General features: G+C 45.8%; 1 protein-coding gene across 1 annotated transcript in view; it reads left to right on the top strand.

The window, feature by feature from the left end:
- AGBL1 (AGBL carboxypeptidase 1) overlaps window positions 1–22,077 on the top strand; it is a 403,281-nt gene extending 381,204 nt beyond the window's left edge. Inside the window, exon 23 of the mRNA XM_088656701.1 lies at window positions 19,148–22,077. Within this exon, the coding sequence (XP_088512827.1) occupies window positions 19,148–19,274 (127 nt within the window). The 3' untranslated portion in view covers window positions 19,275–22,077. The remainder of the gene's footprint in view (window positions 1–19,147) is intronic.
- Window positions 22,078–26,052: the final 3,975 nt, after the last annotated feature.

Genomic DNA, 26,052 nt, shown 5'->3' with positions numbered 1-26,052 from the left:
CAGACCAAAGGCCCATCTTCTGCAGCATCATGTTTTCCCATATGCCTATGGGAAGACCACTTGCAGGACTTCAGTGCAACAACACTGCTTCTTCCCATAATTCTCAGCCACTGGTCATAGAGGGTCATAGAATTATAGAGTTGGAAGGAACTCTGAGGATCATCAGGTCCAACCTGAATATGCAGCTGTCCCATACGGGGATCGAACCTTCAACTTTGGTGCTATCAGCAACATGCTCTAACTGAGCTGTCCTCAGGCTGGGTGTACTGCTGGAGATAGGAGGAAGTACATAGCCATCATGGCTGGCAGCCACTGATAGCCTTATCCTCCATGAATTTGTCTAAACCTCTTTTAAAGCACGGTAGAGCAGCCGCTTTGCAAGTAGAAGGTCCCAGGTTCAATCCTCAGGATATCCTGGTAGAGCTCGTAATGTCCCTTGCTAGAAACTTTGGAGAGCCACTGACAATGAGTATAGACAACACTAAGCTAGATGGACACAAGAAATTTTTTTAACAGCCTGATTGATTGGGTTAATGACCCATCTATTCCAGCATCCTCTTCTCACAATAGCCAACCAGATGACCACGGGAAGCCTAAAAGCAGGACATGAGCACAGGAGCACTCTGTCCACCTGTGATTCCAGCAACTTGAATTCAAACCAATGGTCCGACTCAGTATAAGGCAAAAGTAGGTGGCGCAATGGTTATGACTTTTATCTTTGTACCAGCCACATGTAAACCAGAGTTTTCTACACATGCACATATCTTTCCATCCTCCAGCCAGGCAAGGAAGAAGCATCACCATGGTTCAAGGACACATTCCACCCAGGCAGAAGCACTTGAGGAGGGCATGTGACAAGGCTCGTGCGGGATGTGTCATGACCCGAGGAGAGCCCTGAGGGCTAAATAATAGAGAAGGTTGGTGGACCACAAACGGCCCCTGAGCTTGAGGTTCTCCCCACCCCATCCTAGATGCTAGGACCCAAAAACTTTCGAGGGATGAAAAGATATCACATGATCTGCTCTGGCCTATCTGGGCAAGGGAAGTTTCTTTAGCTAATGTGTCCTGTCTCCCTGCAGTTTTATCTTATGTCTAGAAATGGGTGGCCATGTGCAGACTGATTATCTCCCTGCAATCTTTCTAGCTGTCAGTTCAAGCCCCACACAAATTGTTCTGTGAATCCAAAAGTGAGATTCTGCTGGCGAGAAGGTAATTGAATGTTGAAGGCCTAAGAAAAGTTACCTGGCAGTACTGGAGAAGGCAGGGTGCTTATAGCATTCATTCTCCCGGTGTCATCTCCATCTTCATCCCACCCCAACCCCCCTGCCGTCTGAAAGCAGCAGTTCATATACTTCCAGTGTATTACTTTTTCATCTGGACAGATATCTGATCTTAGTGGGTTTTGCTACCTCCTGCTTGGAGAGATGTATGAAGTTTTCAAACAAAGTTTCAGGCTTAAGGTAACATCTAAAATATAGATTTCTCAAATCGCCCTGGCAGTGTTGCTTGATAGGCTGCTTTGCGAGATAAGCTGATAACCCATCTTGCCTGAGAGATGTTTTCTGCTCCTTGATAACTGAACCAAATGTAGCTAAGCACCATTAAATCTGACACAGTGAATCTGCGGAGTGACCAGGCAGGGAACGAAAGAAAGAAAGCTACTACCTGACTGGAGAACTTTGGACCTTCTCTATTCTTCCAATCTATGAAGCCCAGATCTAGATCAGGGATGGATGACTCTGTCAATTTTGGTTTCTCTTGTTCTCTCCCCCACCCCCGCCAATTTTGTGTTGTATCCAATGTAGCTCACAGTTAAAGTTACTTAGCCTTGCTCCATGAGTGAAATGCTTTCATGCCAGCAGAACACTGTTGTGCAAAAGAATGGATAAGCAAGTTGCTGGTAACTTGGTTGCACAACTATTTCCCACTAGCACAGCCGTTGCACTGCATTCCTCTCTTTTGCAAATTAAAGCTCACTAGTGAAAGAACCCTAGTGAGCTTTAATTTGCAAAAGAGAGGAATGCAGTGCAACAGCTGTGCTAGTGAAAGAAGCCTTTCACTAGTGGACAGAAACTGTTGGATGCAGCCCTTAAATATAGTTCTCTACATTTCTTAGTGCTTCACAAATTTTAATCCTCACAAAAAAATTAGTGCATTTTTTCTCCTAAGTTACACATTTTTGCATGCAGTTTTCACTAAAGTACATATTTCCTGCAAACAATTTCCCCTCATGAAATGAACTTTAGTTTTGTACATTATTTTTCACTAATGCTGCACTCCTAATATATACATTTTTGCATGCATTGGTTGCAACATTTGGAGAAGTGCAATTTTTGAAGGATGATTGTACGCTGGGTCACATATTGCTTCAACCCCTGTTGATCACTGTTGCTTAAGCAAAAAACAACAACCAGGAGCTCACTTCAATCTCTGAATTATTCTCCGACGTCATGCCAGTACTTACCCCACACATGCCATCATATATGATGCTAGGTGTGGGGTGGGTGTGGTATGGGGAAAATGGCCTTGAGCGCCTAATTAAGATCTTTGACATGCCATGTTTGACCTGTGGGCTAGGAGCTTCCCACCCCTGCCATAGGCATCTGGTTTGGCCCCTGTAAGAATAGGCTGCTGGACTAGATGAAGATTTGGCCTGATCCAGCAGGGTCCTTCTTCTCTTCTTAACTTTATTTTACTTTCCTAGCCAGAGAGGTACACCTGGGAGGCAATGAAGCTTAATTCCTAATGCAGCAGAGCATGAAGAGCTGGACAAATTCATATTCTGAACCAGATAATTAAGGAACGTCGGTGATATTGCCAATTCTAAGCGCTGCCATTCAGGAAGTCAATTCTAGTGTCATTAATGGGACCGGCTTTCAAGTGAAAAACGTTCATGAATAGGGACAAGAGACAAGATGTCTCCTGTGTAATGCTATGCAGAAGGCTGAGATTACTGAGATAAGTAATCTTGATTTGAGTACTCGAAAGCACTGTATTAATGCTAAATATTATTCTTATGACCCACCTGGGGATTAACAAACTCAGCTCTCACTGCCTGCTCATGGCTCCAAAAACAGAGGAGATGTCTAACATCTGGACAGACACAAATATGGAAGGTGAACTACATTAGGCCAGCTATTGCATGTGTCTGAATTATAGTACGACAGGGATGTGAATTCTTTTTTTAGCTTGAAGGCCGCCTTCCATATGTGGGCCACCTTTTTAGGCCCACATATGTGTGGTGGGTGGGCCCATAGGCAAAAGACTGCAGAACAATAGATGCAGGGCTTTTTTTCAGCTGGAACTCACTGGAACTCAGTTCTGGCACCTCTCAGGTGGCCACCATTGCCATTATAAGAGAACAAGGGAGGTATTCATGGTGAGTTCTGGTACCTCTTTTTTCTAGAAAAAAAGCACTGAATAGATGTAAATAGTTACTTTTCTACAGCAGCCTAGTTTACACACACACTCTCTCTCTCTCTCTCTCTCTCTCTCTCTCTCTCTCTCTCTCTCTCTCTCTCCACACAAACAACAAGCATTCCAGCTAGGCAGATATACAAGACCCTCCAAGTGTCTCTATTTTCCAGGGACAGTCCCAGATTTACAGAAGCTGTCTCTGTTTCTGATTTGATCCCAGAATATCCCACTTTTTCTTGGGATGCGCCTATTTTGGAGGGTATGGTGGGATGTCCCTATTTTCATCGGAGGGTATGGAGTTATGTGACCCCCAAGCCAAGGCAATACAACCTTTAGAAGACATCTGTATAGTTTTTTAAAATGGTTTTATGTATGTTGGAAGCCACCCAGAGTGTCTGGAGCAACCCCGTCAGATGGGTGGGGTATAGATAATAAAATTATCTTTATTATTATGGAATAGGACGTCCCTATTTCCATCGGAGAAATGTTGGAGGATATGAAATACTCAAGGAGGGTATGTGGTCTGGGAAGAGGACTGAGGGCATATAGAAAAGTCCATTGGCCTCACTTGGCCTCCAGGCATATGGTTCCCTACTTCTGCAGTAAGAACATGAAAAGAAGCTGCTGGATCAAACCAATGCTCCATCCAGTTCAGCATCCTGCTGTCACAATGGCCAACCAGATGCCTCTGGGAAAACTGCCAGCAGGACCAGAGCATAAGAACACGATCCCCTCCTGTGGTTTCCAGAAACTGGTATTCAGAAGTATTGCTATCTCCAACTGTGGAGTCAGAGGATAGCCATTGTGGCTAGTAGCCACTTTTGTCTAATCCTCTTTTAAACCCATTTCTTAAGGTACACACAGAAGCAGCAAATGGATACAAGCCCCTTTGGTAACACACAAGCGCAAACACACACACACACAACTTTTCCACATTTGTCTGTCTAATCAGAACTCACAGATCCCTTGTGAGGCAGACAACAGAAGCAAAGAAAAGCATGGCCTATGAGCAAAGCTGTTGGAAATTAATTTGAGAAAACACACATGGGTGTGCTCCCCCCCTTTCAATAATTGCCAACTGGATTTGCAGGGTCTTTTTCTGGCTGAGCTCTCCGGTTTTTAACCAACGAAGTTCTGTTTTGTAAATCAGATGCTGTAAGATTCTAGTGAAGCACAACTTACCTCCCACCCGCCTCCCCAGTTCACCTAATTAAAAACAATCGCTGAGCTTTGAGGGGCAGAGGACACACGTGGAATTATGAGAATGCTCTGTGTGGCATAACAAAAAGGCTGCCACATCCCGAAGAGGAAGGACCACAAAATGGAGATTAGAGGGGATTAAAAGCACCTACGCCAATCACCACCACCCTTACAAAAGGAAGCTCTTTGTGCCTCTCTTCTGCTCAGAATGGATGGGAAGATGGGTGTCCAATCCTGGCATCCAAGGGGGCATGTTTAAGGGAAGAGGTATTCAGTGTAGGGGAAGCTGAGCACTTGTGCAAACAGGAACTGAGCAGGGACAGCCAACAGTCTATTGTGCATTGTGGATTTATGAGGGGATGTTTAATGAGACCTTTCATGGGCACCATAAGAAGTACTGGCAAACACATTGGCAGTCACATGCTGGCAATAATACTGGTTTAAAATAATACAAACCAGTTCCTCAAAGGATGGGAATCTATTGTACACCCAGTCAGAGGTATAATGGACTCTGAACCTTCCACTGTCCTGTGAGTCCCCCCAATCTCTTTCCTTCACACCTGTGATTCCCCAAACCCATCAGGCCACTTACCTTGGAAGGAAGGGCTTTCTGCCTCCTATGCTGGAGCCATTCAGTAGCCATTGAAAGAAAGAGAAGAGCACTTGTGAAGAGACAGCTGAGGAAGGAAGAGATGTTTGTTGATTGGGTTGAGAGGAAGGAAGAGGGAAGCTATTCTTTGGCTTGGATTAAAGGATCAGGGAGATATAATGTTGCCCTCATACTTGAGGGGATCGTTATGAGTTTCCATTGCCCATAATATGAATCTCGGAACTGCAAACTTCACGGTTATGTCTGGCTTTCCCCCCTAAATAATGGCCAGTTTAAATATTCCCTTCCTGAGGTATTGTGTGGAAACCAACTTATGCCATACTCAGAGTAGACCCACTACAATCAAAGTATTGACTTAAACCCAATGTTTTAAATAGTTCTACATTGACTTAGTTGGCTACAGCCCATTGTCATATGTTTAGCCTACAGTTTGATTTAAAATAGTGGCCTGAGTTGAGACGTTGACCCAACAAGCTTCACACCCTCTGCCTCTTCCTTTTAAGGGGGGGGGGCAGGCAGAAGCATTAGCGTGGCAAACAGCAGCCACCTCTACTCCAGGCTAGCAAATGGGTGCTTCTGCAAGTGGGCTGGGCTTGTGAGGTTTGTACATGGCAACACTGGCTTCTCTGTGTCCTTGGTGCTGGAGGTGGCAGCTCTGTATCCAACTCACCTGAACCTCTCCTGGAGGAGGCTGCTTAGTAAGAGCAGGGCCATCTTAAGCACCTCTGGCACCCTGGCGCCGTGGTGCGACAGATCCCTCCGGCGCCCCCCCCGTTTCCCAGCGCGTCAGGCGGGTGGGTGCAGTGTGTAGCGTGGCTGCCGCAGGCGCTGCTGCGCGGCGGGCGGGCAGGCTCAGCGTGCAGCGCAGCTGCCGAGGGCGCTGCTGCGCGGCGGAGCGGTCGGGCGGGCGCAGCTGCATTGCGCCACCCAGCCTGGCCATAGGGCTGGCCCTGAGTAAGAGGAGTAACAGGAGGGGCTGGCAACAGTGACCCTCTAGAGCAGGCATCCCCAAACTTCAGCTCTCCAGATGTTTTGGACTACAATTCCCATCTTCCCCGGCCACTGGTCCTGTTAGCTAGGGATCATGGGAGTTGTAGGCCAAAACATCTGTAGGGCTGCAGTTTGGGGATGCCTGCTTTAGGTATCATACCTCTCTGACAACCTGCTTGAACCTTCCCCAATATCCAGCTCCTCAGTCTTCTTCTGATCACTCGCCCCACATCTTCTCACTCATACATTTTTTGAGGCACCATTCTTGCCAACCCCATCCTGCTTGGGCCCTCCTCTGCCTACTCTAGCTCCAACTCCACAATCTCTTCCTCCACATCCTAGGATCTCCCCTCCAAGGCATCTATCTCCATGGGACCCGTGACACTAACTGCGGATCAGAGCCGGATCTGAGCAGCATATGATTAAGTAAATGGCAACTAATTACCCAGCACGTTTCTGTGGGAATGAAACATTCTTCCCCCTTTACATTATGGTAGAAACAACAACAAAATGACATAAGGTGTGTAATCAAAGCTTTCAAACAGAGGTTCATTAACAAGATGTTAGCTCAAAATATCACAGTTACATTGTTGCCGCTCCTATTTAAATTTCTGGCTTTTAAGCTGTCAATAACACACACACACACACACACACACACACACACACACACACACACACACACACACACCACCCTGCCAAACTAATATTGCTTCTTCAAACCTTCAAGGAGTTGGACCAAGATCCAAGCCCCAAACCCTTCCTCCCCCATAGCTGAAGCTGTGCATCAGGGGACCCAGATGAACCTGCCAACCATGGTTTATGTAAACACATTTACATAATCTCAAACTCACACATAATGGAAGATGAATACATGAATAACCTACAGAGAGTTATAGATTTGCAAAGCAATTAAATCAATTTTCTCTGTAAACTTCCATTGTCAAGTTGCAGATCTAAGGAGCATGTCCATGTTGAATTCGAACTATTCATACATATGTTAAATTGTTTTGTCTCTGAAGACTGCATATGTTTACTCTAACAGTTTAGCTTTCGTACTACTCAATAGTTGTTTCTATGAGTTCAGATTTTAGCCATATTTCACGCAACACACCAAGTTCAGGGAAATATACTACTACTACTACTACTGCTACTACTACTACTACTATACCATCCTTCATTCAAGGATTACAGGATGGTTTACAATATAAAAACACAATGATATATAACAAGGTAACAAAACAAAAATAACCCCTACAATACTCTCCGATATACATCAATGAATGTATGGAGAGGTCTGGATGATGCTCACTGGCTGACTGAGTTTCTTGGGAGCTGACTGCCTTTTTCAGGCTTCAAAATGATACATACTGTTTGAACATGTGAAGACAGATTGATTGTTAAAGCACTCTGAGAATTGTAGTTCCTTGAGAGGAATAGGGGTCTCCTAACAACTCTCCATATCCTTAACAAACTACAGCTCCCAGAATTCTTTGGGGGAAGCCAAGACCGTTTAAAGTAGGGCCATAGTGCTTTAAATGCATAGTGTGAATGTCTGCTTCAAAGAGAGAAATCAGGAGAAAAAGAAGGGAGAGCAGGGGACGCAGAGAACTCCTTCTTGCCCATCAGTAGCTGATCTGCAGATTGAACAGGCACATGTTCCATGGGCAAATCTTCCTTCTGTCCAGCAATAGGCATTTTTGACTGAATTTTAGCAATTAATGTGCAATTCTAAGTGTGCACCAATACATATAAATTAGCATACAGAACTTTCATGAAAATTTGTGTCCACTTTAGTTGTCTTTTGTAGGGTGTGTATGTGATGCACTTCCTATTTTTGGGTGTTGTGTAAGATGAAGATCTCTCACATCAGTTTTGCAGCTACCCTATATAAAAAATGGCCAGAACCTAGATTATTTACAGAGGGATGGTGTATTCATGGAGGTGTAATGCTTGTGGCACAATTAGGGAGGCTGGGGAGTTGGAAACAGAAACGGGGGCAGAAATGGACACAATTGGCGTATTCATCTGAAGTCAGGGATGGAAATCACTGCCATCGTTCTTTTAATCTGCAAATAGCATGCAAACAATTATGTTATTTTTGGTGTTTTCAATGCTTCCCTTCGCCGAAAAGCATTGAAGTCAATCACATGATTAATGATGTTTGTTTCAGTCTTAGTGGATAGTGAGATGGATAACACAGATTTTATCAGAAGCCGAACAGAAGCAGAACGGAAGCAGCAGTGATTGGGATGAACACAGGATGGAATGGAGACTGCTCACATGCCAAAGCACAATCATATAAATGTTTACTCAAAAGTAACTCCCACAGAGCTCAGGACTTGCTGAGGACTTGTTCTTAGATAAATGTGCATAGGATTGTGGCTTCAAAGTGTCTATTTTTGCTACTAATAAATAGCACCAGATATTTCATTTACTGATTGCATTTGTATGCCACCTTTCCTCCGAGGAGTTCAAGGTACCATACATGGTTCTCCCCTTGAGATTTCATTATGACAACAAGCTTGTGAGGTAGGTGGAACTGGGAGATGGCAATTGTCCTATGCTCACCCAATGAGCTTCATGGCTGTGTGGTTTATTGAACCTTGATCTTTCAGGTTTAGTCATCTAGCCCAGCATTGTCCGCACTGATTAGCAGCAACTCTCCGAGATACCAAGCAGAAGATCTTCCCAATCACCTGCTAGCTGAATTCTTTGGGGCAGGGGAAACCGGGAATTGAACCAGGAACCCATGGCGTACAAAACAGCTGCTCTACCCCAAGTTATTGTCTTGGCAAGGAGATCAGAATTCTTGTTTCCTAATATTTGCTACCAAAAAACAGAATAGTAGGGGCTTGGGGGGGGGAGTGGCAATCTTATACCTTTCTTAGATCTGAACTTGAAGGTTTCTGCAGATCATCTGCTCTCCTTCGATACTGGCTCCCTGAACCCTCTTGCAGGCATCCTAATATTGCGTGGACAGGCAGAGTCCCACCAACCCCAGGCGACTCCCGAGCAGAATAATGACTCAAGACAACATGCTATGGGATTAAAATTGGCCACAACTTTATTAAGTTTCAGATGTAGGGAGACCTTGGCTTAGGCATTGGGCATTTATCCTTCCCAGTCCCCAGCCGGGGATCTGGGAGACATCAGGGTTATTCAGAATGTGTGGGGATTGGGCTGGCTCTGGAGAACATATGTTCAAGCAGAGAGCCCACCCCCTGTTTTGCCACCATTGCAATGCCATTGCAATGACAACCTCTCAGAGTATGGCCAATGCCTCCCCCTAAAGACCACTTTAAAGGGGAACCCTGGGATCACCGCTGCAAGGGGGGTATGGGTCACTGCTTCACGCCCCCCCCCCCCATTTAGAAAGATAGACTAAAGGATTCCACCCTAGGCCTGAAACCGCCAAAGTTGTGACGTTTTGCTACGGGATATGCAAAACCTGCCAATGCAGGAAAATTCCTTTCCGGCTCTTCAACAGCGACCCTGATGTAGCAGCGCCTGCGTACCTGTGGAGAAGAGGTTAACCTGCAAAAGAAGACTTAACTGAGGGAGGGCAGGGTGGGAGAAGCTTTGGAGCCAACTGACGCTTCGCAGATAAGATTCACCTTCTGTTGTGTGGGCAGGGTGGTCCCTTCCCTTACGTGGCCAATCCCCTGGCAACGCCTCCCCAGGCAGGATTGGGCGATTGGCTGAGGTACAGGGCCGTCTTAAGCATAGCTGGTGCCCTGGCGTGAACTATCCCTCTGGAGCCCCCCCTCCCATTTCCGAGCGCGGCTGCCATGTGGGTGCAGCATGCAGCGCGGCTGATGCACAGGCAGAGCAGTGTGGCGCCTCCCTGGTGCCGTGCCCCACCTAGCCTTGCCTTAGGGCCGGCCCTGCTGAGGTAGGCAGAGACCTCCAGGTATCCAGCCTGGGGAGGATGAAGCCAGCCCAAACTACCAGGAGCCGCACTGGGATCCGGGGGGCTGCGCGCGGCCACGCAAAAGGCGCCCCCCCCATTTGATGTGCGGAGCGGTCATTGTGGAACGATACATCTACAGTGGAACCTCGGTTTATGAACACCTTGGTTTATGAATTTTCGGTTTATGAACACCCCGGACCCACCTGGAACAGATTAATTCATTTTCCATTACTTTCAATGGGAAAGTTCGCTTCAGTTTATGAACGCTTCAGTTTATGAACAGACTTCCAGAACCAATTACACCCATGCTTCAGTTTATGAACGCTTCAGTTTAAGTACTCCGCAGACCCATCTGGAACGGATTAATCCACTTTCCATTACTTTCAATGGGAAAGTTCGCTTCAGTTTATGAACGCTTCAGTTTATGAACAGACTTCCGGAACCAATTGTGTTCATAAACCGAGGTACCACTGTATATGCTTTATTCTCCTTCTGCTGTGCTAGGTTTGTTTGGCTTTTTTTATAAGCCAAAAAATGTGGAAGAGTAGAGAGCCGGAGAAAGGCCGGGTTCAATCTTATGTGCAATCGTTAATTTTCTTTCTTACAGGGGGGGGGGGAATCCCTGTGTCAGTACTGTGCTAACACTGCATCTTTTAACATCCCTCCAATCGCTTTAGGCCAAGCGAGCATTAATAAAACAAACTGACTTGAACAGATGCAAGGCAGTCACAAAACAGGGGGAGGCAAGTCTCTGTACTGATCCCCAAAGCTTCTTAATTTTTCATTTATTTTTTTATTTCTGCTCATTCTTCCCCTTAGAAAAAAATGCTTCAATTAAATTTCGGCTCAAATGCATGAAAGTATCTAGAGGGAAAGTATTATTTAGTTTACTGATGCAGTGATGTGCTTCTCCCAGATTGTAGCTCTGCTACAAAGGGGTTCACAACTTAAATTACTCCAAGGGCCACTTTTTCATTTTTATTAATGCAGAAGGGTGGCATTGCTATGGTTACCATGGGGAAAGCAACATTTTTTGGTTACAATTTTGAGCTCTGCGTTATTTTTCACACACACACACACACACACACACACATCTTTAGGATAACAAAACTTTCTGCACTCTGCGCCGTAATCTCTCAGCTGTCCCCTCCTCTTTCTACACCCCAAAGGTTGCTCTGCCCTTTCCTTCTTTAGTCTACACAAAGTGATCTCTTCTGTCACTGAACCACATAACAGCTCAATCCAGCTGTTCTGTTCCATGGTTCTGCCATGGAATGTCTCCACTAAGGGAGGGGAAATGGCTTTCTAACTGATCTTAAAGGTGGGCCAATGAGCAATGCCTCTGATGCTGATTCTAAGGAATGGATGGGTTCAGGCCCGGCTCTAGGTGTTGTCCCAGTGGCGCGGGGTGCCAGGGCGCCGAGCCAGCAGGGGGGGCGCTGTGCGGCGAAGCCGCGTGGAATCCATGCTGCGCGCTGCGAGGGTGCCGGGGCGATCTCCGCGCCTCAGCGCCAGGGCGCCCGACCTGCTTGAGACAGCCCTGGATGGGTTCAGGAGGAGGAGGAGGAGGAGGAGGAGGAGGAGGAGGAGGAGCTGGCCATTGAAACCACACTCCATTTGGCTCAGTGAGTTTGGGCCTAATTATTTTGAACATTTGGGGAGCCAAAAAGGGTTGGGCCCCCAGGAGTTGGTGCCCCTCACCCTGAGGATTGTAGTTTTGTGAGGTGGAATAGGATTCTGCTAACAAGTCTCAGCACCTTGAACAAACTTTACTTCCCAGAATACTATGAGAGAAGCCATGACTGTTTAAAGTGGCATCATTTTGTTGTTGTTGTTTAGTCATTTAGTCGTGTCTGACTCTTCATGACCCCATGGACCATAGCACGCCAGGCACTCCTGTCTTCCACTGCCTCCCACAGCTTGGTCAAACTCATGTTCGTAGCTTCGAGAACACTGTCCAACCATCTCGTCCTCTGTCGTCCCCTTCTCCTAGTGCCCTCCATCTTTCCCAGCATCAGGGTCTTTTCCAGGGAGTCTTCTCTTCTCATGAGGTGGCCAAAGTATTGGAGCCTCAGCATCTGTCCTTCCAGTGAGCACTCAGGGCTTCATACTGCTGTGAATAACATGATCCCAGACTATTGCATCCAGTTAACTTGCTTTGTGTTATGTGGCTGTTGCTTCTCCTCCTATTTGTTATTACTAATAGTAGTATTGGCATTAATATTATTATTTACTATTTTCTGTGTTCAACTGTGTTCTTTTTATGGTTTTACCATTTTATGCTAACATATTTTGAATAAGATTTGCAATCTACATGTTCATTCATTCATTCATTCATTCATTCCCTGCCTTTATCCCTGTTGGGATTCAAGGTGGCTTACAGATAAAAACAAGAACTGCTAACAACAGAGAGAGAGAGAAAAAAAATAATTATTTTATTTTATTTTTAAAAAAAACCCATTGACAGAATTTCAACTATACAGGCAACTCACAACTTACAGTGGGGTTAAGTTCCAGGGCCTGCGTGTAAATCCAAATTGCCTGAAGCCAAAACACATTGGGTTCAATGGCCGGTGGAATTGCCAAAGTCCTTTTTCCTGGACACCTGCTCTCTTTCTGCTCCCTTAAAAAAAATATTTGGGGAAATCCACCAGTCACATAAAGCTGAATGCACACAAGTTAAATGTGGCTAAGTTGCAAGTTACCTGTATGCATATATAAAATCTATTAAAGCCATGAAAATAACTACAATAAGAACAACACAGCACCAGCTCTCTCGTTAAAATCAGTTAGTACACCAAAGCCTGCTGATTTTTATTTTTTTAACATTAATTTTTGTTAGATTTTTCAATGCTTTTAACAGATTTACTGCACATACAATACATATCATTCACTTATTTTTTCTTATTTATTGAGGCAGTAATAGGCAATGAAGTTGGGTCAATTTGTGTGAATGGGGCACTGTCCCACCTAGCTTAGTGTGCCCTTACCCAAACCCCAACTCAGTACTTATAACTAGTCTTGGGGGCAGGTGCCACTAGTTCTCAGCCTTCTCCTCCTTAGTCTCTATGTTCCCTTTGTAGAACTTAGCAGAATAGGAGCAAAACCAGAATTAGTTGACTCTGTGCAGTTCTGGCCCTACTAGTCATTGACTGTAGCGCCATCTGCTGGTGGCCTCCCTGCTTTCTGCCCTACCAGTGCCAATGAGCACCAGCCTCCACTGATGAAAGGATCTTATAGTCAAAAGGTGAGGTGAGGCAAACAAAGTTTAAAGAAATTGATACATTGCAGAAGTCAGCCCCATTTGGTTCTTTAGTCTTATGATCCTTCTGTTTAGCCTGACAAGTTATTGTTTTCCCCTTGCTTTGACATGCTAAATTTCTACAGGCCTCGATCAGGCATCTATTTTTTATTTTATTTTTAATCTGGCAAAATCAATTACAAACCTTGCAAGCTGCAATTACCTTGGGAACTTCTGAAAAACTAATTAGTACAAGTCCCAACAAGTTATACCTTTCCTTTAGACTTTTATGGCGAAAGAAAAGGAAATGTGAATTCAGAAAAAGGAAGCTTATCGAGGAAATAGTCATCACAAACAGAATCTTGGAGACAACTCTTAATTGTTTCTCTGTAATAAACTGTTTATTTATAGGGTGTTTGCTCTGAACCAGGAATCTATACAGATGGGCTGATAAATGCTTTGCAGAGAGAAGCAATCATTGGATGAGGTGCTATGATGTCATGGAATGTTCATAAACTTATTCATTGATAAGGGGGACTTATGTTGGATATAGGAAGCAGATATAGGGGAAATATCTGAAAGGGACTGAAAGGCTGTATGGTGGCCACCCTCATTTAAACTGATCTCTACACTTGTTAAGAAGCAATCACTTAAATTAATCCACAGGTGGTATCTGACTCCAGTGCATTTATGTCATATTTGTTGCTTGGTTATCTCTCTTGGTTGGTGAAGGTTTTTCTACTAATGGACCTTATATTCACTTTTGATGGGAGTTTCAGGCCATAACCAAATTTTGGGATGAAGTTTTACACTGGACTATTAAAATTCTGAATATTACATTGGTAAAAGCAGAGCCATCTTTCCCATAGGGCTTAGTGGTGCGTCACGCCAGGGTGCCAGCCAGCCTCTCAGGGGCACCCCAGCAAGTGGGGGAGCGGCGCGGCTTTGCCAGTGGCCTCCCCTTTTCCTTATGGCAGCTGGCAGGCGTGCAGCTTCCCTCCCAAGCCTCCACAGGAGGAGAGCAATCTTCGCAGAGGCTTGGGAGTGAAGTTGCGTCTCTCCCAAGCCTCGTCGGGAGGAGAGCGATCCCTGCAGAGGCTTAGGAAGGAAGCTGCACCCCGCCAACCATATGGCTGGCAGGCACACACCTTCCCTCCCAAGCCTCCCAAGCCTCTGCGAGGATTGCTCTCCTCCCAAGGAGGCTTGGGAGGGGCGCAACTTCACTCCCAAGCCTCTGCAGTAATTGCTCTCCCACAGTGGCATTGCCCCCCCCAATAGCTGGCAGTGCACAGCTATGGCCACCCCAACACTATCCATGGTAATTTGAGGGCATTGGGCGGATATTTCCACCCCGGCGCTGCATCTGCTAAAGACGGCCCGGAGTAAAAGGCCACAGTTTGGTCTTGCTATCATTATGCTGAGGAGCAAGTAAAGATATATATTTTGAAGCCGTTAATAATCCATTTCCTGCCTGGTTGGAGATTGCATTTTTATGGAGAAGTGATCATTTGTTAACCATACAGAGCTGGCACAGTAGGGATGGGGGATGCTGGTAGTGCTGTGGTCTAAACTACTGAGCCTCTTGGGTTTGCTGATTGGAAGGTCAGCAGTTCAAATCCGTGTGACGGGGTGAGTTCTCGTTGCTCTGCCCCAGCTTCTGCCAGCCTAGCAGTGCAAGTAGGTACCACTGTGGGGTGAAGGTAAACAGCATTTCTGTGCGCTCTGGTATGTGCCATGGTGGTCCTGTTGTGCCAGCAGTGGTTTAGTCATTCTACTCACATGACCCGGAAAGCTGTCTGTGGACAAACGCCAGCTCTCTTAGCCTGAAAAGCAAGAAGAGCGCCACACCCCATGGTCGCCTTTGACTGAACTTAACCATCCAGGGGTCCTTTACCTTTACTACAACAGGGTTTGCAAGATGGCACTTAAAGAACCTTTTAATGAGGGTAAAAGAGGAGAGCGCAAAATATGGTCTGAAGCTCATCATCAAAAAAACCAAGATCATGGCCACTGGTCCCATCACCTCCTGGCAAATAGAAGGGGAAGAAATGGAGGCAGTGAGAGATTTTGCTTTCTTGGGTTCCATGATCACTGCAGATGGTGACAGCAGTCACGAAATTAAAAGACGCCTGCTTCTTGGGAGAAAAGCAATGACAAACCTAGACAGCATCTTAAAAAGCAGAGACATCACCTTGCCAACAAAGGTCCATATAGTTAAAGCTATGGTTTTCCCAGTAGTGATGTATGGAAGTGAGAGCTGGACCATAAAGAAGGCTGATCGCCGAAGAATTGATGCTTTTGAATTATGGTGCTGGAGGAGATTCTTGAGAGTTCCATGGACTGCTAGAAGATCAAACCTATCCATTCTGAAGGAAATCAGCCCTGAGTGCTCACTGGAAGGACAGATCCTGAAGCTGAGGCTCCAATACTTTGGCCACCTCATGAGAAGAGAAGAGTCCCTGGAAAAGACCCTGATGCTGGGAAAGATGGAGGACACTAGGAGAAGGGGACAACAGGGGATGAGATGGTTGGACAGTGTTCTTGAAACTACCAACATGAGTCTGACCAAACTGTGGGATGCAGTGGAAGACAGGAGTGCCTGGCGTGCTCTGGTCCATAGGGTCACGAAGAGTCAGACATGACTAAACGACTAAACAACAACAACAACAACTTGTAGACTAACACAACCTTGCAGAGTAGTCAGAGGTGATATTCCACAAGGTAAATTTTATGATAACCAGTCACCCTTCCTTCCTTGCATTAATTTCTCACCAGAAGAACCGAGATTATCTTCTGTTTACTTTTCTTTTTGGGGAGGTATGCTATCCTGAACTTTTTCCTCTATATTCCACATTTTCTTTAATTATATATCATGTCACTGGCTATCACCAAGATTTAAAGGACATTGTTGTTAACTTTGCAAGTCTGCTGTAAGTTTGGCATGTATAGATATATTCTTTCCAAAGTGTGTAATGAGGACACAGAAGGTTCATTTATGTATTTCTTTCTCTCGGGGTGATCTTTGAAATGTTTGGCTTGTTTTATATTGGTTTGTTTCTTTTAATGTTTTGTCTGAAATAAAAAAGAAAGAACAAAAAAGAATGTTCACAAACATTACAACTTACTTGTAGAAAGAAAGCTGCCAGCAATATAATATATCACCAGGAAACAATGCAGATTGTGAGGAACTTGTAACATTGATTTGGCTGAGGGAAACCTCATCGAGGCTCCTCCATGGCTGTTGTTCTGGGCTATTCCTAAGCTTCTGGGGGCTCCAACTCATCCTGAAGTAGTTCTTCATCAGAAGAAGAAGAGGGCATGCTACGTATCTGTAGCTCAATGGCAGAGCATCGGCCTTGCACACTGTCCCAGGTTTAATCCCTGACATCTCTAGGTAGTGCAGGAAGGAAAACTATGGAGAGCCACTACCAGTCCATGTAGAAAATGCTGAGCAAGATATTCTGATTCAGAAGAGCATCGAAGCTTGAGAGCTTAGTGTACATAGAATGAACTGAATGTTTATGCCAGCATTTAACATAAAAGAGCCTTTTCTAGAAGAGTGAGAGAGACGTGTGTGTGTGTGTGTGTGTGTGTGTGTGTGTGTGTGTGTGTTTGACTTAGGAATAAATAACAGCCCCAATGGGTCTGTCTTTTCTCTTGTTTTTGGTTATGTCAGCAGGAACGCGGGGCTCCTACTCATACAAAGCAGCCTTTCAAGAACACAAGCAAACAAACAAATATGCGCACACACATACATACAAAGCAGAACTAATTAAGATCAAGTCATCTCTCAATAAATATGCAAATTAAAAATCAAAACAAAGGATTTCTATTTATCACATCATAAATTTGCAAATTGCTGCTGAGGCTCCCATAGACCTCACTAGATGGGGGTTATGGGACAGTAGGCGTTAAATGTGCAGCGGGGCAATCAATTCCTATGTATCTGTGTGCATTGCTTGAATGTGGTTTTATTTCATTTTCCTGCTGAGCAAGGGCTCCCTAGCTACACACACACACACAGCAATCTCAACTTTCCCAATTACGTATTGGAAACCTGAATCCAAAACAGAGAGGATGATAAGCTTGAACTACTGTATTGGGGCTTTCTCCAGAAGTTCAGGCCATCAGTTACACTGATGCTTGGCCAAAGCAGCTACCAGATTTCTTCTAAAACAAGATCATAGAATCATAGAATTGAATCATAGAATTGTAGAGTTGCTAGAGGTACCCCAAGGGTCATCTAGTCCAAACCCCTGCTATGCAGGAATCTCAGCTAAAGCATCCATGACTGATGGCCATCCAACCTATGCTTAAAAACCTTCACTGAAGGAGAGCTCACAACCACTTGATGGAGACCATAGTTGGAATCTCTTTTCTTGTAACTTGAAGCCATTGGTTTGAGTCCTGCCCTCCAGAGCAGCAGAAAACAAGATGTTGATATGAATTCATTGCATAGTTAAACTATGGAACACCCTCCCACAGGAGGCAGTGATGGCCACCTGCATAGATAGATTTGGAAGAGGATTGCCCAAATTCATGCCTCCATCAAAGACTATCAACTAGCCATTATGGTTATGTTCCATCTCCATGGCTGGAAGCAGTAGAGCAGGCATCCCCAAACTGCGGCCCTCCAGATGTTTTGGACTACAATTCCCATCATCCCTGACCACTGGTCCTGTTAGCTAGGGATCATGGCAGTTGTAGGCCAAAACATCTGGAGGGCCGCAGTTTGGGGATGCCTGCAGTAGAGCTGTTGCCAGGGATTAAAAGCAATAACATGTAGCTGGGAATCACAGGTGGGCAGAATGCTCTTGTGCTCAGGTCAGGGCCGTCTTAAGCGCCCCTGGCGCCATGGAGTGACAGATCCCTCCGGCACCCCCCCCCATTTCCCAGTGTGGTGGGCAGGTGGGTGCCGCACGCAGCACGGCTGCCACAGGCGCTGCTGCGCGGCGAACCGGCGGACTGGCCGGCCAGCGGGCGGGCGGGCGCAGCTTGCGGCGCCCTCCTGGCGGGCCAGCGCCATGGTGCCCTGCACCACCCAGCCTGGCCATAGGGCTGGCCCTGGCTCAGGTCTTGCTTCTCGGGTTACCACAGCCACTGTGAGAATAGGATGCCAGAACCACAGGCCTTTCTTATTTTCCTATGATTTTTTTTTGGGGGGGAGGGGTAAACTAGCAAGGGAAATTTTGAATGAAGCAAAACTGAGGAAATTTCTCAGGGAGGCAGGGAAGGGGAAACAACTGACATTTACCACAGGCTTTGTCCCTAAGCAGCCTTTTAGGTCAGTTCTGGAGGTGTCGAGAAGCTAATCAATACCATTTCAGTCTCACTGAAAGCCATAGGCCCAATTCCATCCCTTTTTGTTCTGTTCTGTCCTTCGAAATGTGCCCTTCTCTGGATTACGTGGTGCAGTTCCGCATCCAAAGGCAGTGTAGAAGGATGTGTACATTAGAGGAAAGTGTATATGCACATATCAATGAAAACAACACTGTACACAAAAATGCATATTTGGAAACATTGGTTGCAAAAGGCAAAATGCACATTAAAATGCCAATGAATTTTCTTATGGATTTTAAAAAATCTGAACTGATGCAGAAATGTGGAGAACTGATTAGAAAAATGAGAATCCGAAACTGATAGGTGTGTCAATTTCTGGCCATTCTATCTATCAGTCACCCTCCCACATACAAACATGTATGTTTGTGATGCCTTATCAAGTGTCTTGCTGCCTGTATTCAATTCTCTTTATGTCTCTCTCTTTGCGATTCTGTGGCAGAAGCAGCAGCAGCAATGGCAACCTGGAGACAGACGATGAACTTCCCTTTGGGGATGAAGTGGATTATAACACAGACAGCTGCTCGGACCAGGAAGGAGACTTTTCGGAGCTGGACAAAGAGATCTAGGAGTATCGCTCCAGGGCTGAAGGAATCAAAGAAGAATCAGAAGCCAATAGAGGAAAGATGTATGACATTGACACACACACACACACACACACACACACACACACACACACACACACCAGTCACATGGAGGACTTTCTACATCTTGAGTCAGCCCAAGCAGCCAGCGTCTCCCATTGCTGTCAACAATGCTTAGGGTCTTCAGCGGACTAGAGAGGAGGCCCAAGCCATCAATCCTCAAGCAACAAGCAGGCAGCTCACAGCTTGCATATGCTTCTCATGTGGTGACTGTTCCAATCCCAGATGTCTTCCCCATTTGCACTTCCAAAATAGACCTCTCTGTTCTTCTTCTTCTTTTTGCTATTGAAACTATTATCTAGATTCCATAGAAAGAGGGAGAGATTCCTTGTAATGTACTGATATATCTCTATAGCAATGTGTGAGCCCCACAAAACTGGAGGGTGCATGAAGGATGGTGCTTTTCTTTTGCAGTGTTTTCTGCTCAATAGTTTGTTTTTCTGTCTTCTCTCTCTCTCTCCCTCCCTCTCTCTCCCTCTCTCTCTCTCTCTCACACACACACACACACACACAATTTTATTGACTAAGTTGGTGGAGGAACTCTTCTTGAGCATAAGGGTGAAGATTTTCAACTGACCTGCTTCCTTTTCTTATCCCAGTGCACAAAGGCAACAGTATCAAACCCAGTTCTAATTCCACTGGGAGTCCAGCAAGGTGGACCAGAGCTAAGTATAAGGGAGCTACATGTCCTACCTTTACAGAGCAGAATCCCCTTTTGGAAGGAGTCCTCTTCTTGAAGGGCTGTCTAGTCCACATTTGGCTGAAACATAAAAAAAAAACCTGAGAAGGGAGAGCAACAGGGGCCTTGAAGTTGCCCATCAACATTTAGGAGCATCCGGAAAGCAGACTGAGCAGGCAGTTCACCTGTCCATCCTCTCCCCCACTATGGTGAGATACATTTCTGTTTAAGTTAGCTTTGGCATTTGTTTCTCAGGCTAGGGTGATCATAAGTCCATCTAAACAGAGGGCAGCCCTCTTTTTAAAAAGCTTTCATGGGATAGCCCTCCACCGGAGGATGTTGACTGTTTGAAGGACTGGCTCATCCAAGTTCAGTTTAAATATCAAGACTGGAGATCAGGAAGAGCATTAAAATTGCCATCGACATTGAGACTGATCAGGCAGGTGCCTGGAGTCACAATCTTCCCCACTAGGATGAGATGTATTTTTTTGCCCTATTTAAATTATACGTAGCAGTTATTTATAAATTTGCAGCTATATGTATAAAAGAGTGTTTGCAATTCAGTGGTCTGTTTCATGCTCTTTTTTTGACAATATATATAAGAGGCGCTATGAGGTCAGCAGAGCTGGAAACTGGAGCTAAGCGGCAGTATTTAGCATTACTTGTTTATTCACCATTACTCATTTGATTTGGCACTCCCCCGCTCCACCGAGGCTCCAGATCATGCCAAATTTGGTGATGGTTTCTCAAGAGGTGCCTGAGCACACAAAAAGCAGGCGGTCAACTTCCCAAAATCCCTAGGAGATGCCATTTGAGGAGCCAACCGCCTGGTGATGTCCTTACCTCTGCATGTGCCAGCTCCTCCTGCTTCCACCAGTCTTTGTTCTGAACCTCCACCATTTGAGAGCCTTCCTCCTACTAGGAAGCCACTAAGGAAAACATCGACCCGAGAACCTCAGTTGCTTAGCGCCTCTCAGCTTGCTCACTGGTGCATTAGAATTCATGGAGGACGGTTCCTCCTTTTCCTCCAGGGTTAGTTGTAAATGGGATTGACTTATTCCCCCCTCTGTGTCATGAAGATGTTTAAAATGTAATAAAATAATAATAAAGAGAGGGGGGCGGATTGTGTGACAGTACAAGAGTACCACAGGCAACGACTGTGCCATTCTTGGCCTTTCTAATGTTTCCCAGGTCAAAGTCAGTGCTCCAAGCCCTGCTCGGTGTATAGAAGGGGATGTAAAAATGTCATTTATTATATTATCTTTACTGTCAGACAGCTTCCCTGAGCAGCAAGGAAGTGGGGCAGATGCTAAGCAGTGGAGGTGGCTGTCCATTTCTAGGCAGCTCTTCCCCTGGCTACATTTAGGCTGAGGCACTCAAAATTGACTAAAGGGTAACGCTTTGCAAGACTGCGAGTGCATTTAGATGCGGAAAATGTTGTGTTAGTTTTCCTGATTATAATGCTAGTGCTTCTGCCTTGTTTTCTAATGTTCCTTTCACACTGCAGTATGTTTTGTGTTACGGAACTGTGGCTTTTTGACCAATATACCTGCATGCCACACTAAATTTCATTCACACCTGTGGGTGTGCTGTGACACAACAACAAATATCATTGGGGGATGTAAGGGGGACTCCCTACAGGGAGCCAGCCCCCATCATCCTGACGTCCACCTCATCAAGTACAGAGAGCACCAGTGGTTCTGAAGCAGCCAGAGGGGGAGGAAGAGACTCGGAGGGGGAGAGAAATCAGAGTGAGGGACAATGGGAAAGCTCGGAGGCGGAGGGATGCAGGCAGACACTTGGGGATACTGCAGAGTCAGGGAACCGACTGCTGAGGGAGGAAGCTGAAAGGGCACCACTCCTTCCGGCGCCAGAAGTAAGGAGAGTACCGCAACGCAGGTCAAGGGGGCGGCGTTTTGGGGTGCCCAGACTACTTTGCTGGCATAGGAACAAACGTACGCCATTGTCGGATTCTGATTTGGGATGAGAGGTCCTGTTTTAAGCTGTCTCTACACTATAAATAAATAGCACAATAAACTTCTTTGAAGATAAACTGGACTCAGGCGGAGTTACTCTAGAGTAGCCATGGCGACCCTCTGACAGGCAACGTCAATACTTACCCCACCCTTTCTGCACCTGCACATTCCTGTTTCCCCACAATTCCCAGGAAAGAACAGTATGCCAGTACACTGCCCGAAATTTAGTCACTTTTCACCCACAATTTTCTGGACAAAGGGGGCTGAAATTGTAACACACACCCCCCTTGCTGGCATCAAGTAACATTGAAATGAGCACTATTTTTCTGAAGTTGGCCTTTAGGTTATGTGAAAGCTCAACTATAATGGAGAAATTAACTGTTAGGGGAAGCTTGAGGAAATGGAATAAAGTGCTGTGTGAATGCAGCCTGTATGAAAAGCAGAACTGAGCTGAAACCATCTACCCTTTGTCTGGCCATTTATTTTTTTGTGGGGAGGGCATTGTTTCAGTACTGTCTGAAAACCCTATTTCCCTGTTTCGTTTTCACTGGCCTCAACCCCCTCACTTGACTTCATTTGCTCTCAGCAATTTCACCACAAAATACTAATCTGATGGTCTATGCAGTGGAGTGACATCACACCAGTCAGTTCAGGATCCCTGATTGGCAAGGATCACACGCTTGAAGGAGGAAGGAGCATGGAGAAATAAAAATAGGGCACCTAAGAAGCAGCAACGAAGGGAAATCAATACACTGAATGGAGACAACTTGCATAATGCTTGGATGGGAAATAGTTCTGCCTTCCAAACTGAAGTTATGTTTATCACAGCCCAATCAAAGGCTTTTTTGAAACAGCTGATGGGCAAATTCATTTGACCTGAGGGCCACATTCCCCTTTGCCAGCCCTCCAGGGGGCATGTGCCAATAGTGTGTGTGTCTGACCAACAGTGAATGTGGCCAGTCTACATTTTCATTACTTTACCCACTCACTCACACATGTAAGAACACACAAACCCCCTTTCTAAACGTATCCATGCAGATCAGCTGAGGAAAGAGTTATCGCCCCTGCTCCTGCCCTGCCATGGAAAACTGTCATCTGTATCAAACTGCTGGCCTGGGTGGAGGGGTCTTCTGCTGCATCTGGTAACTCTAAAAGTGAGGAATTAACAGGAGATGGCATCCCAAAAGGATCTTAGAAAAAGCTGGTCTCTCCTTCTCTCACTGGCGTGGAAGCACCGTCCTTTGGTTTGGAATGTAGCCTGCGTCTCCATCACCCATCTGGCCCCTAGAGGTCAGGAGAGGACCTCTGTTGTGGCTCCTGCCAGCGCTCTCCGGCAATTAGCATTCTCCCTGAGTCATGGTAATTAAGCAGAACTAGGCTCTGCACGGAGGAACGGAAATGCATTGACTGAAATGAGACAGAGTGTAAAACCATTTGAGATTAACTCCCCGCTTGTTTATCCATTCACATTTGTGATTCCGAGAGGGTGTCTACACCCCTCCTGGCCCCCAGAATAGGAGCTTTCACCACAGCAACCTGGGTGCCACCCTTCCTGCAGGACAGAGAGCTTTGGTTCCTCCCATCATTTGAGGAAGGTGAGAATTCTGGCAGGCACAGCTTCATTCTTACAGTGCTGACAGCAGCAGCAGCAGCAGCATCTTAGGATGGTCTCCTCTCTGCACAAGGCACAGTTGTTCCCCACCTTTCTCAGCCCTTGGAACTCTCCCCAGGCCAAACCCTTTCATGGTCCTGCTCTGCACCCCCCCCACCCCCGTATGCTTTTGGGTGGCTGGAATGTGCCCTTGAATGTCAATAAGGCTGTTTGCCGGGCTGGAGGGAAGGTATAGAGGGATGTATGAAGGTGAAAGGAACATTGATTGCTCCACCCAGGGCTTTTTTTTCCAGCTGGAACTCAGCGGAACTCAGTTCTGGTACCTCTCAGGTGGACACCATTGCAATTCTAAGAGAATGAGGGATGTGTTCATGGTGAGTTCTGGCACCTCTTTATTTTTGGAAAATAGCAGTGGCTCTACCTAGTTTTGCTTCTGGTCACATATGGCCCCTGGGAGATTGCCTATAAGGAAATGTGGCCCTCAGGCTGGAAAAAAGTTCCCTACTCCTCCTCTACCACTCCAATAACTCCCCAGACTGAACTGAAACACTAAGTGAGGCAACAGCAGCCATCAGTTCCTCTGGATTCCACCCCTGATGTGATAAGTATGGTCATTAGCTACAGGAACCTAGTATATGATTCTTTTGTGTGTGTGTGTGTGTGTGTGTGTGTGTGTGTGTGTGTGAGAGAGAGAGAGAGAGAGAGAGAGAGAGAGAGAGAGAGAGAGAGAGAGAGAATACAATTTTTCATGCACATATTTTTTTTTAAAAAAATTGAGGCAGAAACAGAATGTAACGGACCTATGAATAGGGCTGTGAATGGCCTGTCCCCTCTAAATTGGGGTCCAATCTGGTACCTTGGGGCACCCTGGTTTCAACTTGGGGTGATCTGGGGCGGCTTCAACCCAATCAAACTGAATCCTGGATGAACCCGAATTGGTCCCATTCCACTCAGGATCCAGTAAACCCATATGCTTACAATGAACCCATATGCAAAATAGACAAGGGCTATGGTCTTTCCCTACTTGGTAGTTCATGGGTGGACAGGGGAGTAGTATAAGGAGCAAAATTTCTCTTCAAGTTACGCAGAGACCACCCTAAGTCCTCAGCCTGGAACACTGACCATGAGATGCTACCCTTCTGGAGTCATGGCAGTCCACGTTGTGCTGTGTGCATCCTGCATGGACCTTTGAATTGTCTGCATTATCTCCACTAGTAGCCCTGTCCAATCAGCACACACACCCACAAGTCATTGTTGCTGATGGAATACCCCCTTCCCAGAAGGGCCAGCATCCTCCATCATACCCAAGGGGGCAGGCTAGATCAGAAGGTGGAGAATGGAGTGTGTGGCACTCACAGCTTTGTCCTACAACACCGTGATGCTACACAAGCATCTGCCATGTAGGGCTGGCTCCTTATTCTCCCTAATAGTAGAGTTGGCAGTAGGACAGCTACCATCCATTCACTCTTAGTGAGAAGGGTATTAGAGGCAGAGTCCTCATTCTTGAGACTGTCTCTATTGCATTCTCCCCCACTCTCATCCCCAGAAGAAGTGTCACCTTCAAGAGATAGGAATCTGCCTTATACTGAGTCAGACCATTGGCCCATCTACTTCAGTATTGTCTACTGGCAGCAGCTCTCCAGAATTTCAGGCAGCAGCCTCTTTTGATCCTACCTGGAGCTTGGAATTCAACTAGGGACTTCTGCCTGAAAGCCAGATGCTCTGCAACTGAGCTATAGCCCTTCCTAACCTACAGTGAGATACTCCTTACTATGGTAGATATAACACCTAAGGTGATTCTCACTACAACACCCTCTGCTCAAGGCGATGCTTTCTTGCCTGCCCTCCCAGTTACTGAAAGTGGTCCTGTGTCAGCCTGATTCTATCATGCCCATATGCCACAGCAAAAAACCAAGATGTACAGCATCCGCTCCAATCTGCTTCATCCTGAATTTTCTCCTCGCCCTTTCTTGCAGATATTAGCAAAATTGCGGCAGTCTAATTTGGTGCCAGCCAGTGACCTTTTCACAGCTTGAAGCCGTTTCCTTTGATGCCCTCCTAAGCTTTGGGTGAATTTGTCTTTAGAAAAAAAAGCTCTCTGAGGTTGGAGCTCAAAACAAATAATTAACAATTAGAAAGAGAGAGGGAGAGAATAAGATTAAAAGACATTCAAATCAGTTATGTGGAGGTCTGGCCCTATTGGGTCTTGATGAAAAAAGAAATCAGCTTCATTTAGTTCCAGGAGGCAGCTTGATAAATTAGTTTAATTCAGATAGTATAAGGAGAGCCATGCTAGATCAGACTAACAGCCTAATCTAGTCCAACATCCTGTTTCTCACAATAGCCAATCAGATGCTTCCTGGATGTCCAGACATGGGGTATGAAAGCAACAGCCCTGAGAGAGACAGAGAGAGAGAGAGAGAGAGAGAGAGAGAA

Source organism: Zootoca vivipara, chromosome 13 (assembly GCF_965207765.1).
Source record: "Zootoca vivipara chromosome 13, rZooViv2.hap1.1, whole genome shotgun sequence".
NCBI classification, from domain to species: Eukaryota; Metazoa; Chordata; class Lepidosauria; order Squamata; family Lacertidae; genus Zootoca; species Zootoca vivipara.
This window is presented reverse-complemented; position numbering and strand designations above follow the sequence as displayed.